This window comes from Sinocyclocheilus grahami, unplaced genomic scaffold (assembly GCF_001515645.1).
Source record: "Sinocyclocheilus grahami isolate Dianchi unplaced genomic scaffold, SAMN03320097.WGS_v1.1 scaffold242.1, whole genome shotgun sequence".
Lineage (NCBI taxonomy): Eukaryota > Metazoa > Chordata > Actinopteri > Cypriniformes > Cyprinidae > Sinocyclocheilus > Sinocyclocheilus grahami.
In genome coordinates this window covers 358309-373298 of record NW_015505421.1, presented here as the reverse complement: position 1 = coordinate 373298, position 14990 = coordinate 358309, and the positions used below count along the sequence as shown (strand labels likewise).

The 14990-nt window shown below is 38.3% G+C and overlaps 1 protein-coding gene across 13 annotated transcripts in view; it reads left to right on the top strand.

The window, feature by feature from the left end:
• Positions 1–14990, top strand: part of mef2d (myocyte enhancer factor 2d) — a 65342-nt gene that overhangs the window by 20495 nt on the left and 29857 nt on the right. For all 13 annotated transcript variants that reach the window (XM_016289187.1, XM_016289192.1, XM_016289191.1 and 10 more), the window contains exons 2-3: positions 7338–7783; positions 12260–12463. In XM_016289187.1, coding sequence (XP_016144673.1) covers positions 7730–7783; positions 12260–12463 — 258 coding nt within the window. In that variant the 5' untranslated portion in view covers positions 7338–7729. The remainder of the gene's footprint in view (positions 1–7337; positions 7784–12259; positions 12464–14990) is intronic.

Here is a 14990-nt window from a genome sequence, read left to right as displayed (position 1 = left end):
TAGCAGAGAAAAGATCTCTTGTTTAAAGTGTTTTTCACTTAAGACAGCATTTTGAAAACATGTGTCAATGTTAGCAAGAAAAAAAGATCAGTATATATGTCATGTATGTTTATAGTTAGTCATTTTCCAGCATAACTTTGTTCTAGCCTTCTGCAGAAACACAAATTACATCTTTTCCTCGTCTAGCTTGCCTTCTGATTATGAGTTTTGACATAATACTGAACCAACAAGCTTATCTTTTGTTCGAAGCAAAAAATCTTTTGTTTTGTTGTGTAATCAACCGCTGATGACGTGGTCATGACGACGAACCGCTGGCAACACACCCTCCTTTCCTATTGTCACATTGATGTCACCAACGTTATGCAGCAAGGGAAGGTGTGTGTCTTGAAGACATTTAGTGGCGTATCAGGGTCATGGTGGGTGAGAGGGAAACAGATTTACCTGACCCCAGAACTGCATGTTAGTATTCGCAGGCTCATGCAGTAGCCTGAGAGTTTTGTCACTTGGGTTTGTTCGGCCGTGTGGAAGTGCTGTAAACTGACAAGCTTGACCACATTGTCCACACTGATGCAGGAAACGATAAGCTGGTGTAAACAACAGCCTATAGTACTGTAGATGACACAACAGACAACTGTGTTTCTTCTGTTCACAAGTACTTTGTTTGTCAAATGAGTATAGAATAAAAAAACATAATTGAATCCCGCGCCTGACACCAAAAAAACACACATTTTTTAGGGTTGAAAGTGGTAGCCTAGTATTGTAGTTTGCATTCAGAGTTGACGGGACAGACTGCAGTGGTGTGATTCACAAGTTGAAGACCACGGATCCATTACACCCCTCCCCCTGAAATGCTGTCCATGCAGTGCCTTACCCACCGCCTTCCCCCACCTCAGAGATTGGGTTACGCTTGTGGTTTGGCAGATATTACGCCACCTATCTCCCCATTCCTGGAGGAAGTCCAGTGATGGCACTCAGCATTGAACACCGTCGTATCATCAGTATACGGTGTGTACTGGACAAACGGCTGTGTTGAAAAACAGAAATCATGCGCTGCGGTCAGCAGCTGAGTAGCCATATTGGACAGGGTGAGTTCCTGCCGTGCGGGGAGGTTGAGTCAACAGGCTGGAAATATCCTGCAGTTGGTGTTGGCAGTACAAACCCAAGGTTGGAGTAAATCGCTGGAGGGTCTCACAGGGCTCCATTTTTGCCCCAGTTTAACCACTGCTAATGTTTTGAACAGCACTCAGCTCAAAAAACAAGCCAATGAGCATGAGGGTGTCTCCTCAAAACACCTTTCCTCCACCACAATGGCTTTGTGACTTCATGTTGGACCAGCCAAGCTTGTTTTTTTTTTTGTCGTTTTCGTGTGTCATATAGCAGACAAGCTTGCTTTGATTTCCTTCTGCTCTAATAAAGTTTTGGGAATTGAGCTTAGAATCAACATAAAACCTCATTTGTAAGCCATTTTGCTTTCGTAATGAGAGATATTACCATTCTGGCTGATTCATTGGTGATTGGTCAGATGGTAAGATTTATGGCTGATAAATGGCCGATATTAAAATGTTATGCTATATTATATAAGTAAATGAATAAATAATTAAATAAACACTCAAATAAATTGTAAGTGCTACAAGTGTTAAAAATGTTTTTGTTTTATTCAGAGAATTGCTAAAGAGTCCATATAACATTGTTAAAAGTGGAAATGAGCATTGACTAAAACCTGTACGTTAAAAAATATTTAATAATGGCCGATAACTAATATGGGACCAAAATATTGTTCATCCCTATCCATAATGTGGCTTATTTCTGAGAAAAAAGGGATATTCAACAAGACCTCGGCTTTTGGAATTTATCCATTGGGTTTTTAAAATTTGCAATCACACATGCAAATGAATTATACACCGTGAGAGCAGGAATATGTAGTAAGAAAGTTGCTGATATTTTGAGATTATGCACATCATCAGGTCCTATTTGTACTGACAACTTTGTCAGTGGATTGGAAACAATTTTTTGTTTTGATTTTTTTGATACATTTTCAATTCAGCAAGTTTGTAAAACGAAATTTCCACTTGCAATCATTGATTTGTGTTATATATGGATTCTTTGGGGTACTGCACTCCATTCACATCCATTATACTTTACATTCTAGTGTCACAATATCTCAATCAGCACGCTTATCTTTCTTCCTCAGTACAGAATAGCTTTTATTGGCTCTGGGACTGCCAAGATATTGCCGGTAGTGACAGAGCTGTGGTCATGGGGCGTTTTGTATAGCACCAATATACGGAAACTGTAAACGGCCGAATTAAACAACTCTCTGTCCCAGTCGGTGACCTCCTGCTCTGAGCTGGGAAGGTGATGGATTTCTCAGCACAGCTTTGGACCTGGTCCAAGTCCAGTTCTGGCACGGTCCCTTATCTCCAAGCCCCAGGCCACTCTGCCTCTAGTTACAGGCAGGGATAACAAAACTGGACTCTCTCACACACACCCTGTGGAGGAGATATGCTTACACATGCATACGCGCTCGCGCAGAATACCATTTGTCCACACATGGATGAGGGCAACGTGCGCTTATCCCAGCGGAGCTCTGGTACTTCAGAGTCCTTGCAGCCCAAGCACTGCAGCCCAAACGTGTGGGTCCGAGCTACTCGAAGATGGAGAATTACTCTATATAGTGAAAGGTCACAAGTTTTTTTTTTCTCTTGGGTTCTTCTTCACTAGCAGCATGTGCCTTTGAACATGTTTACACCAAGGTGTTTTTTTCACTTGTTTGCAAGCCTGTGTAAATGTTGTTTTGCCTGTGTTGCATTCTGAAGCTTGGTTCCGCAGGATTTCCTCAGTGGTATGAGCAAAGCCACAGCTCAAAATTATAACACCTTCCCCCTGTATGTGTGTATGACAGCTGCATCGTACAGCGGCTCACCTTTTTGTTCTGAGAGCAGTGTGAAATGCCTTCTGCTGACACGTGTGTGTGTGTGTGTGTGTGTGTGTGTGTATATGTGTGCACATGTGCATAACTGTGTGTTTATTAATTTCACATCAGTTTATTTTCATGAGCTTGACTAATTTTCAAGATAAGAAGGTTTTTGTCTTTGTTGCAGGGGGTTCCCCTAGTAGAGAAACGGAAAGGAACCAGTGTTTTTTCTGTGACCTTCTTTGTTTTTCCTTTATTGTTTAATTGCGGTACTTGCTAACCCTTAAGGTTAGAGATCTAAACAAACCCCAGAGTTCCCCAACTTCGACATGTAACCTGTCCCACACCGTTTGTTCTACAAACTTACAAAATACCTCAAATCATGCAGCCTGTTGGAAGTGTGCTGTAATTTTTCTCAGAAATGAGACTCTCGCAGTTTTCACCTGCCGGATGATGAACTGCATAAAAAAAGTTCTCACATCGACCCATGCAGTATTTGGACTCTTTTTGACTTCAAGCACATTTTAGCAACCGCATAAATGTGCTAAAAACCATACAGTACACCCTAACACCCTGGCAATTGTGGTGCAAGTGTTAGATGGGCAAACACTACTCTTATTTTCCTGAGAAAATGTAATAATTAGTTTAGTCGGTCGTACCATCACTATCATTCTTTCTTTCTTCACAAAATTATATGCATATTTTATATTTAATTTTATAAAAAACATAATGCTGTAAATATAATAAACTATTCTAATAATTTTTTATTCGATTTATTTAAAAAATACTTTTATATAATAATAATATTAAAAAAAAGATTATCATTTATAAAAAAAAAAGTTGAAAAGTAGGAATATGTAATTTATCCTAAATTAACTTTGACCAAAAAAATAAAAAATAAAAAAATAATTATATATATATATATATTATCTTTTTTTTTTTTGTGGACCCTCTAACATCCTCTTGCAGCCCCCAGTTTGAATAACGTTATCAAGTTTCAGCATTATCAAGCAGTACTTCCCAAGTTCTCTGTGGTTAGAGAGTCTGACTGTGAGGAACCGCAGTCTGAGGACACTTTCCAGGTCCCTTGTGAAGCGACTGAGATCAGAGCTGGGAATTAGCCTCTCTCAGAGCTCACAGGGTGAAAGGTCAAACTCTGACTCTCATTGCAGATAAAGAAGTCTTTTCATGTGTTGGCCCTGCAGACCAAAACACACAAACGGACTCTGAGTCGCTTTGAACTCAAGCCTGCGCTGCTGACAGCCGGCTGAGGAAACCTTTCCTGTCAACACATCCTCTCCATTTGGAGTCAGAAAACTCATGTAAACGTTCATGCGCACACACACACACACACACAGTTCAATGTTTTACTGTAAAAGAAGTGATGAAGCTTGTGACAGGAACTGTTTTGTCATGCCCAACAGCTTGGATTGTGTATAAGAGTACGCAAGCTACTACTGCATTCTGACCTTTTCTGTCACTCTAGATGTTAGAACAAACAAAAAGTGACGGTGTTTCTAGTCCTAGATGTCTTTCTCAGTTGTTTTGTTATGAAAGGAGAACACTCAAGTTAGCAGAGTGCATGGCTTTTGTTTCTAAAGCCACTTTTCCTGTCTTTAATTAACCACAGCCTGGAAGTCATTCACTTTCAGTGGAGAGTTGTACAGGAGATGCGTAGAGTTCAGATCATATGCTTATGCAGAATTTTCAGGCCCAATTTGGGCTTTGATTTGAACTTTTCGCTAGATTGTATGTGCCCACCAGACTAGATGTCATGTATTTCAATCAAAATTGTTAGCACAAGGTGTGAATTACCAATATTTTCCCTCTAACACGATTTCTGTAAAATGGGTGGTTATGAATAACTGAAATAATTGTTTTATGATTATTACATAATTATTTAGGCTGATTATCCATAGAAAAGCTACTATGTTTTTCTTTCAAACATATTGGTGGTTATTTATTTTGTGTGCGTATAATCATACTTTCATCATTCATTCATTTTAACCTAGTGAATAAGCGGAGATAACGACTGATTCACGAAATGCAGACGAGTCATGCGTGAATGTCGGAAATAGTAAAAAGTCGGCTTTAATGGTGAAGTGTTTAATTCCTTTACAGATCTGCCTGTTTCCAAACATTACTTCTGCCTTTTCCATGCAGTCATCCACCATTATTCAGATGCCATAACTACACCATTATGTTGTTTTTTTTTAGTTTGGCAAAAATCTCATTCTGTTTTAATAGACGTGTTTGGTGTTTTGTTTAGTTTTCTTTAGCTTAAAAGCTTGTAGTGGGGAAATATATTTCTTGTCTGCTTTTCAGAAAGAAAAAACAGCCTAGAAGAGTTGATACTTTTGCATTCTCACGGTGCCATCAACCTATCAGGATTGTTATGATATAATTTTGACATGACGGTTGGCTCGAACAAACTGCAACCCTTTGAAGATGTTTACTTTACCAGAAAGAATTTGTTTGGCAGGAATAAGGTAGAAGACCTTTTCCAGTTGCCCTTTTTGCAGTCTTCAATATGCTTCTATTCAACAATAACTCTGAACTACACTTATTAATTGTGTGCTTTCTCCAAGAGGCCTATAGAATTCATGTTAATTCTGGACTGGAAGTGAAAATTTGGGCTATTTGTTGCTTTTTATTGCAAGGGAAGTGGCAAGGAAGTAAAAACTCGTCATTCGAGTTGGACAGACTCTCATAAGTTTGTCTCTGAGCATGTGCACTTTGACCTGAAAAGAGGAAATGAGGAAGTTTGAAGGCTTCCCTGATCAGGGAGTCAGCTTGTGTCAGCAGTCATGTGGGGATGTGTGAGTGTGAGTGTGTACAGTCTGGATGTATATATATAGAATTCTGTTTTAAGCCCCTGGTTGCTTTTTAATCGAAGGCAGAGATAATAATAGCATGTTTTAAAATTATCCTGGCCCATATGACAATTCTTAGGCGGCAGTAAATCCATTCATGCAGCCATTCATTCATACACACAAACTTGTGCCGTCTTGCTCCCAGGCATCTGTTCTCACTGTTTGTTTCAACATGTTTTTTTATTATTATAAAGTGAAAAATTCACTTAACCTTCAAACGCAGCTAAATATCCATGTTGACTAAACAACTACAAGGGTGACTTATTATTGTGAGAACACTGTGAGTGCTGCTGGATGACACACTCAAGTAGAGAGACACTTCAGCAGGTGTTTCCCTGCAGGTGAAGATGCTTTAGGTCTATAAGCGACATCGGCGTCAGCGGTTTGTAAACAAGAACACATAATCAGGCTCTGTCAGGCTGCAGAAAGGGGCTCTGCCCAGCTGTATATGTGGATGTCATGCTATGTGTTTTTTAGGGGAAACCCAGCGACGGTTGAGGTGAGGTTTGCTTATTCTGTCCAGGCGGCTCTTTAGCTTCAGGGTTCCCATCATGGTCCTGAAACCTAGCAATATCAGGGAACTTCAAAAGTGTGATTTCCATGCCTGAAAAAGAAATTAACAGTGTCTTTAAAAAGTCATGGAAATTATTTTATTCTAGTTTGATTAGTTTTAAAGTATTTGTTAAGCTAAAAATTACTCTTTTTGAGTCCAGTCTTTAAAAATGGATTTGCAAAAATCCTGGAAAAACAATGGAAATTTACTGACAAGGGAGTGTGGGAACCCTAAAGTTTGGAGGCTTGAAATTCACCCTTCATTTGCATAAATGTAGGGGTGAGTAAGTGACACAATAATCACAGACAGCAAGATATTTGACAGGCTCAATGGTAAAGGCTTTGTGTTTGAAATTATTAAGAATAATACTCTTTATAATCTTTAGTAAGAATAATAATCTTTATAATCTTTCAAGATTTTTTTTCTTCATAAAATTACAGGAGCAGGTAGCAGAAGCATATAATTGAAATTCAGTTTGTTGGGCTCTTAAATTGTATAAAATTAAATAATTAATTATGTAAATATTGATACACTGCTGTTCACAATTTGGGACCAGTAAGATTTTTATTCAGCAAGGATACACTGAATTGATCAAAAGTGACAGTTTAGATATTAACAAATTTATGAAAGAGCCTTGGTGAGCATAATATACTTTTCAAAAACATAAAAATAATCTTACCAAGCCTAAACTGTTAAACGGTTGTGTATATGTGATGCATTGCAATTCATGTGATGCGTTAACCAACATATTATGTAATACATTTTTTGTATATTTAGCAAATATAAAAATTTTTTTTTTTTTGCTATAATATTGTAAGAAGCCCATTTGTCTGTTTTTCTGTCTTTTGTTCTAAATGACTTTGATCTAGATACATGTAATACGTAATTTAATTGTGATCCACCCCCCAACAGAAAATGTTTCAATCGATTGACTACCCTAATACTTAGGTGTCACACCAGTTTTGTTTTTAAGTTCCGTCTCTCTTTTCTTTCACAGAATTCATCCCAAGACCATCATCATCTTCATCACCAGATTTTTTCCAGGGGGGTTTGGATATCAGAAAAGACACCTGTCGGATGACATGCACCCTGAGCAGACCATGATCTGAAGGCCCTTCCAGGAGGCCACATACTTACTTCCTTCCTTCCCTCCTTCCTGTTTTTATCAGTGGAGGAAGACGGGTGAGCCCAGCTGCTTCAGACAGGTGGCATCTGGAGAGAGAGAGAGAGAGAGAGAGAGAGAGAGAGACTCTCTCACACACACATCTTCATACACAGAGGCGACTTGTCGCTGTTTGTGCTCCTGTAACTGCCTCAAGAAATTTTGACCTCTGACCTCACCACACCCCCAACCTTGCCCCCACCCCTGCTCGGCCAATCACAGCAGCCATGGGGAGGAAAAAGATCCAGATTCAGCGAATTACAGACGAGCGTAACAGACAGGTGAGTGCAAAGCCTGACTGTCTGCCGCATCAGTGTTTTAGTTGAACATATGAGAATTATTTTCAGTTTTGAATACGTAACTGAAAATAATTCATTTTGTCAGCTTTCTCTGGAATATACACAGGATTTGAACTGAAATCATTCTTATTAGGTCTGACTCTTGTGAGTTGCCTTAAGTTGCATTTGTAATTTAGACATCTTGTACAGGACAAACAGCGTAAGGCCAAATCAAATCTTACTCCTCCAGTGAAAGGTTTCTGTTGATTTATAGTTGAGGTGTGGATTTTTTTTTATCTTTAAGTACTTTTTCCTATCCCAGTTTAATAAGCAGAGACAACTACAAGTTAACTACTGATAGGTTTTCTTCCCTTAGGGTGCAAACACTGGTGCTTTCAAAGCATTGCTGTTTGTTTGAGTGGTGCAGTTTTTCAATTTCTGTCTCAACTGATGCAGCAGGATTTTGTTAAGTTTTCATTACTTTTTACATATAACTGTTACTTTTAGTTTATTTGAGCTTTAGTATTGGTTTTATTCAGAAATGTGCAATAAATTGGTACCATATTGGTTATTGCCAGATTTTTTTTTTTATTAATTAATCATTATGTGTCGGACTATACTGGATACATAATTATAATGTAATTTTTAGAAAATCAAATATCTATTTTTTTTTATACAGTACATTCTAATTTTGTGATACCTACATTCAATTCTAACTGATTTTATTCTTTATTTAGAATTTATTTAGAAAAATGGATATGTCATAGCGGCCAATGATATCAGTTTTCAGCTATAACATGAAAATAATTATCATCTTATCTGCTAAATTTTTAATGTTGTGCATCACTAGTTTGTTTTAGTCTTTGAGTACATTTCATTTTAATTAAATTTTAGTATTTTAGGGCTGCCGTAGGTAATGAGTTACCTTATATAATTTAAATATGAATAACTGCATCAAATTTCTCAGGGCTGTCTAGTGTCATCCTGTGGCATTTCATGTTGTTGTTTTTTAAAATTTATGTATTGATTTATTTTTTAGCTCATTCTTTATTATAAACTGTGTCCTAGGCTAGCAGATATACACCAAGAATAGCCAACAGTGGTGCAAATAAAAGAAACAGTAAACAGATTGAAAATGTTAAAAAAAAATTAAAAAATAAATTCATTAATTAATTAACAATTTTTTAAATTAAGTATAAATGAGTATAATTTAGTATAAATTAAAGGATAAAACAGATATTTAATTTTTTTAATCAAGCACAGAAACAAATTATATAAATATACAGTATATAATAGTTTTTTGTGTAATTTTTGTTTAAGCAGTTTTTATTAACTATACAAACACTGCAATGTTTGACTTGTTTAGATTAATACATAGTATTACCAAAGTGTTCATTTTTGCTATTTTGTTATATTCACCTAAGTGGTGTTCACCTAAGGTTCATTTCTGTTCTCTCGGCTCCCCATGTTCCACTATAGGTAAACCTTTCATATGAAACTTGTTAAATCACAAACTTCATAACAGTATCCTAATGAAAGCTTTTAAAGTAATTATGATGTTTAGTTTAGAGTTAGAAATTCCACTCGCTAGTGTGTAATCTCTTAGAAGGATGGCTGTGAATGTATGGGAAATGTTTTTCTGGTCACAGTTGTGCTGATAGGTGTAGTCACTCTGACCGGAGCAGGTGTGCATACTCAACCTTAGCCTGCTTCGCTGTGTCAGCGCTCTCTTGTCTCCCTCAGGTGTGCCTGACTAATCATATTTTTAACAAAGTTACAAAAAAAGTCGTGTAGTTTGTTTGACCCAGATTAAGCCTCAATTTGTGCTAAATATCACTTTTAATTGAGATTTCCTCTAGAAAACCATTCTGCTCTGTACATCTTGTCCTTCCGACCTTCCTGTGGTGTAACAGGTATTTGAGCAATTAAAGAATTAAAGAGTATGAGAAGAGGACATGAACTACAGTCTTTGCTGCAATAAAATGTGCATTTTAATTACCAAACTCCAGCATTGAGGCAAGCAAAGAAGAGAGGTGTAGAAGAACAGAGGCATCCGGAAAAGACAGACAGCAGCAGGTGAGAGAGCAAGCTTGAGTCCGCGTGTGCGGTGAAGGTCAGTAGGTAAGCATTCGGCTCTGAGGTTAATTGGATCGAGAGAGAGAAGTGGAAAGAAGTCAGGTCGCTGCCTCTCAACATTCTTCACAATGATAAAGTTGTATTCTCCTGTTGCCATTGGTTACCTGCGATTTCTATTTTCGATGGCAATTATGTTGCTGGTGTTTTTCCTGGTGCTAGTGTGAAGAGAAGGAACATCAGCTCCTTGATTGTTGAGTTGGAGGAGATTCTTTCATTTAATGGAAAAGTGCTTTTATTTACAGAGATACAATCACTGCTAACACTGTCGAGCTCTTAAGGTTAAGGAGTCCTGGGTTTGAGCAGAAAAACTTTCTTTCTTGAGGTGGCACTTTTGCTAGCAGTGAGCAAGAAAGAAAGCCGGTCAATTCTGAGAGAGAAGAATCGGCTCTTCAGCGGCTAATACCTAGTCAACCTCTGTGCACTGCAAAAATTCCCATTGGAGTAATTCACGAAACATTTTAAAAATCCTGTCACTATTGTTTTCAGCCTCATGTGGTTCCAAACCTTTATGACTTTCTTTTCTTCTGTTGAATTCCAAAAGAAGATGTTTTGAAAGAATGTAGTTGGTCTTTTAGCTGGTTCATCTTCACCTTTCTATGACAATGAATGGGCACTGGATCTTTCACGCTTTGAAAATAACACAAAAGCACCATAGTGCAAATTTTGACTTTGTATTCCGAAGTTATCTAATAGCCTTAAAGGGGTGGTTCATTGCGATTTCACTTTTTTAACGTTAGTTAGTGTCTAATGTTGCTGTTTGAGCATAAACATTATCTGCAAAGTTACGAAGTTGAAAGTTCAATGCAAACGGAGATATTGTCTTTTAAAATGCTGGGAGTTTAATGCCTACAAAAACGGCTGGTAGGGACTACAATGAGTTACTTCCCGGGTTTGTGACATCACAAACCCAGATAAACCCTGCCCTCGGGAAAAGGCAGCAAAGGGGGCGAGGCCATGCTGCACTGCTAGAGAGAAGAGGAAGAGAAAACTAGAGGTGCACGTAAAAACCTATTCATATATGAATCACGATTCTGTCTTCTAACGTTTCTAATGGATTCACAAGTTTCAAAATCAATGTTCTAAAGCAGCGGTTCTTAATACTGTTCCTCACGTCCCCCTGCTTTACACACACTCTGCATCTCTCTCTCTCTCATTCAGCTCACCTCCTACAATGAACTATTCCAATTATACACTTATTTTCACATAGCTAGAGAAGCGTTAAACATGGACGCGCGTGCAGTTGCCGTACTGTATTAAAGCTTTAATCAGGATAAAATTGTATATTAAAAGCTAACATAAGCAGTAGCATTTACAAATAACAGCGTATCTAAAAGTATGAGACAACAACAAACAAAAAACATAGGCCTACCATTAAAAGCCGTGCTTGCAACAGGTTCTGCACGATCCTTGTCAATAATATCCTCTGCTTCTCAATCGGGCTCAAACTGATAAGCGATATTAACGACGCCGTTGTTTACAATACAACTGGAGCACATGCCGCTGAGGAGAGGGGTGGGACGATTAGACGTGCACTAGAGGCGGTTTAGCCAATCACAACACACTGGGCTAGCTAACCAATCAGAGCCCATCGCGTATTTTTGAGGGAGGGGCTCTGTTTCTCAGAGAAGGGACAGAGTGGTGTGGAATAAAGGTAACAAAGCATTAGCACATATTAGACTGCACCCCATAAACACAATCAAGCCTAGAAAAAAAACATGAACCACCCCTTTAAAATAAGACAAATTTACCTAAGAAGCAAAATTGCATTAGATATAGTTCTCATCTCTTCACTCATCCTTGTCTTCCTCTTTTTCTTAATGTTTAACTACATTTTTCTTCTTGTTTAATGGCATTTTTAATGGCAATTTAATGGCCAAATTTGCATGTGTATCTTCCCAGACAGTGAAATTGTTAGGCTAACTGTTAAGCGAACTCTGAATGGCTCAGCACATATCAAGATTGTCTTAAATTTCAGTATGTCCATTTAAATATCATATATCTTATCATATTACTTTAAGATAACATATTTATGATATAATAATAGTGCTTTTGCATCCTTTTTGAATCTTGAAAGCTCTAATCCTTATTTGTAATTTTATTTAAATTGAACATCAAAATAGATTCTTCAGAATATCTTCTTATGAGTTTCACACAGGAAAGAAAGACATTCATGTTTGGAACAACATGAATGTGCGTAATTGGTTGTTTTAAGCAGACTATAACTTTAGGATCTTCTTTTTTGTTTCACTGCAAATAAAATATGTAGTTTTCAGTTCTCATCCTTCATCTCAATCATCATCTTTTTCTCCCTCTCTAACCTCATCTTTCTCTCTCTATCCACAGGTGACCTTCACCAAACGGAAGTTTGGTCTGATGAAGAAAGCCTACGAGCTCAGTGTGTTGTGTGACTGTGAGATTGCCCTCATTATTTTCAATCACTCAAACAAGCTCTTCCAGTATGCCAGCACCGACATGGACAAAGTGCTCCTCAAATACACTGAGTACAATGAGCCGCACGAAAGCAGGACCAACGCAGACATCATTGAGGTAACACAGACATACAAGCCCACCGTGAATCCTCCCAATTTCAGGTTGCAGGAAATTGTTTTCTTTGTTTGTTGGTCTCATTCATCCTTTATTTGTTTGCTCCTTCTTTTCACTCCTTCCTTCCTGTCTTTGGTGAACCGTGTTAATTCGGTTGCAGTAGTTCAGTTAATAGCCCTATTTGGTCGGGACAAGTTTTCCCTGAGGAGGCCAGGTAAATGTGTGTGTTTTTCCTCACAAAAACCTTGTTAAAACCGCAGAGCAAATTACCTACTGTTTTCCTCCTAACACACAAGTCCTCTGAGAAGGATCCCGTCCAAATAGGAATGTCTGTAATTGCAATGACTTGTTTTCATGATGCTTCTCATTTATATTGACATTTATCAAATACTGTAACTAAAGCTAAATTTGTTGTTTCATTACATCGTGAACTTTCATTATGGATTCAGACCATGCTAATACCATGCTAATTTGACTTTTGACAAATTTTATTTGATTTATATATTACTTTATTTACATGGTACTCCAAGGTACTTCTAAGAATATTATGGTATTACCATGTTACCGTATCCAAAATATGCCCTGGTTATACCATAGTGACAGTGTAAATCCACAACACTGCAAGTTCTTCGTGAAATGGCAAGGCTTTTGCATAGCTAAACACTCATCCATAGGGAGGCCGAGCACATGTGAGAGAAAGAGTGTGTGTGCAGGTCTAGAGAGCATGTAGGGTTGTTCAGAGGCTCGTGAATCTCTATACGCTGCTGGCTAACTGCCTGGACGATGGTGGGACAGGAGAGGTAGGGACAGCTGCACCCTCTACCACCTCCTGCCTTTGGCCAGAGAGGAAAAAGTGGCTTACACACAAACACACACACAGTGCCCATCCGGTGTCTGTCCTGTCCAACACAAGATGGCGACTGCATGTGTGTGGCATGTTGTTCTGGGGCGCGTAGCGTTAACTCGGAAAGAATAGCAGCAGTGGAAGAGTGTCTCAGGTAGTATAGCTTAAACATCATATGAATTAAAAGTATAGTTTACTCAAAAATGAAAATTCTGTCATTTACTCTCCCTCATGGTATTTTGAACCTGTATGCTGTTTTATTTTTCTTCATGCACCTTAATGCAGCTGTTTCCCATGATGAGTAGTTCAATGCAATTTATGAATTGGACCAAGCGGTTCGTTGAAAAGAACGGCTCAAACAAGGGATTCACATGCAAATTGAACTGGTTTGGTTCTTAAGTTCAACTCACTGACTCAATGATTTGGATATTTTGGTCCTCGAGTTAACAGCTCACTGGAAAAGAAGATTATTAGTGAACAACAACTTATATTTAGGTCTTTTACTCACACAGAACTATCATATAACCTCACCGGAAGAGTTAAAGAGTGTCTCAGATTATATAGTTTGAATGCTGCCCGAATTAAAAAGAGAGTTCACCCAAAAAGAAAAAATTCTGTCATTATTTACTCAACCTCATATCCGTATTCCTAACCCATATGTTATTTTTTCTTGTCTTGATGCACCTTAATGCAGCTGTTTTCCATAATGAATCATTCAGTGCAACTTGTGAACCGGATCAAACATTTAATTGAAAAGAACCAGCTCAAAAGAATGATTTGTTTCCAAATTGGATAGAACTGGTACTCAAGTTCAACTCACTGATTCAGTGATTTAGTTGCTTTGGTTCTCTGGCTTACTAGAGGTAGAGATTGCAGTGAATAACAACTTAAATTTGGGTCTTTTACTCACTCAAAACTATCATGACTTAAGAAGATCCAGGATGTAGTGCACAATTCACACAAGTCCAATTTGTCATCGCTATGAACTTGTTCACTGTGAACTATACTTTTAAAATAACTGAATGTTGATTGAAACTACATGATGGTGGGTAAATCATAACAGAATTGTAATTTCTGGGTGAACTGTTCCTTTAAAACTTCAAATGTGTGTGTGTACAGAAGAAAGTAAAGCATTTATTTCAAGATTAGATGGTCATTCTGTGCAGTTTAAAATGCAGTCATCAGAGGGTGAATACTTCTGTAGAGTGTGTGATGTTGAGAAACTGATGACTCTTTTGCAGAAGCCCCCGGTGGTACAGGTGCATGTTTCCTGTTGGGTGCAGCTGCAGAAATCTCTTGAGAGAGAGAGAGAGAGAGAGACTGTGTGTGTGTGTGTGCGCGTGTGTGTGTGTGTGTGTGTGTGTGTGTGTGTGCGCGTGTGTGTGTGGTGAGGGCGTTAGGCCGCTGTGGGCCACATCAGCTCAAGGCTGACTGGGCTGCTTTGTGTGTGTTAAGGCTGAAGGCTGTCTCATGCAATATTGAGAGGCAGAGTGACAGTAGAGGCAGACCTGGTGCTGAGTTCCCAGTGTTTGGCCTGATGTTTTTGGGGGTAGCACCATTCAGAAGGCCCTTCCTGTGGCTCATGCCCAATTAAAAACACGTCTTCTCTGCTTTACCTGGTTATTTGACTTTAAGAGACCAGAAAGAGAGAGACATGCAGGCAAAAAGAGACCGTTCAATGAAGTG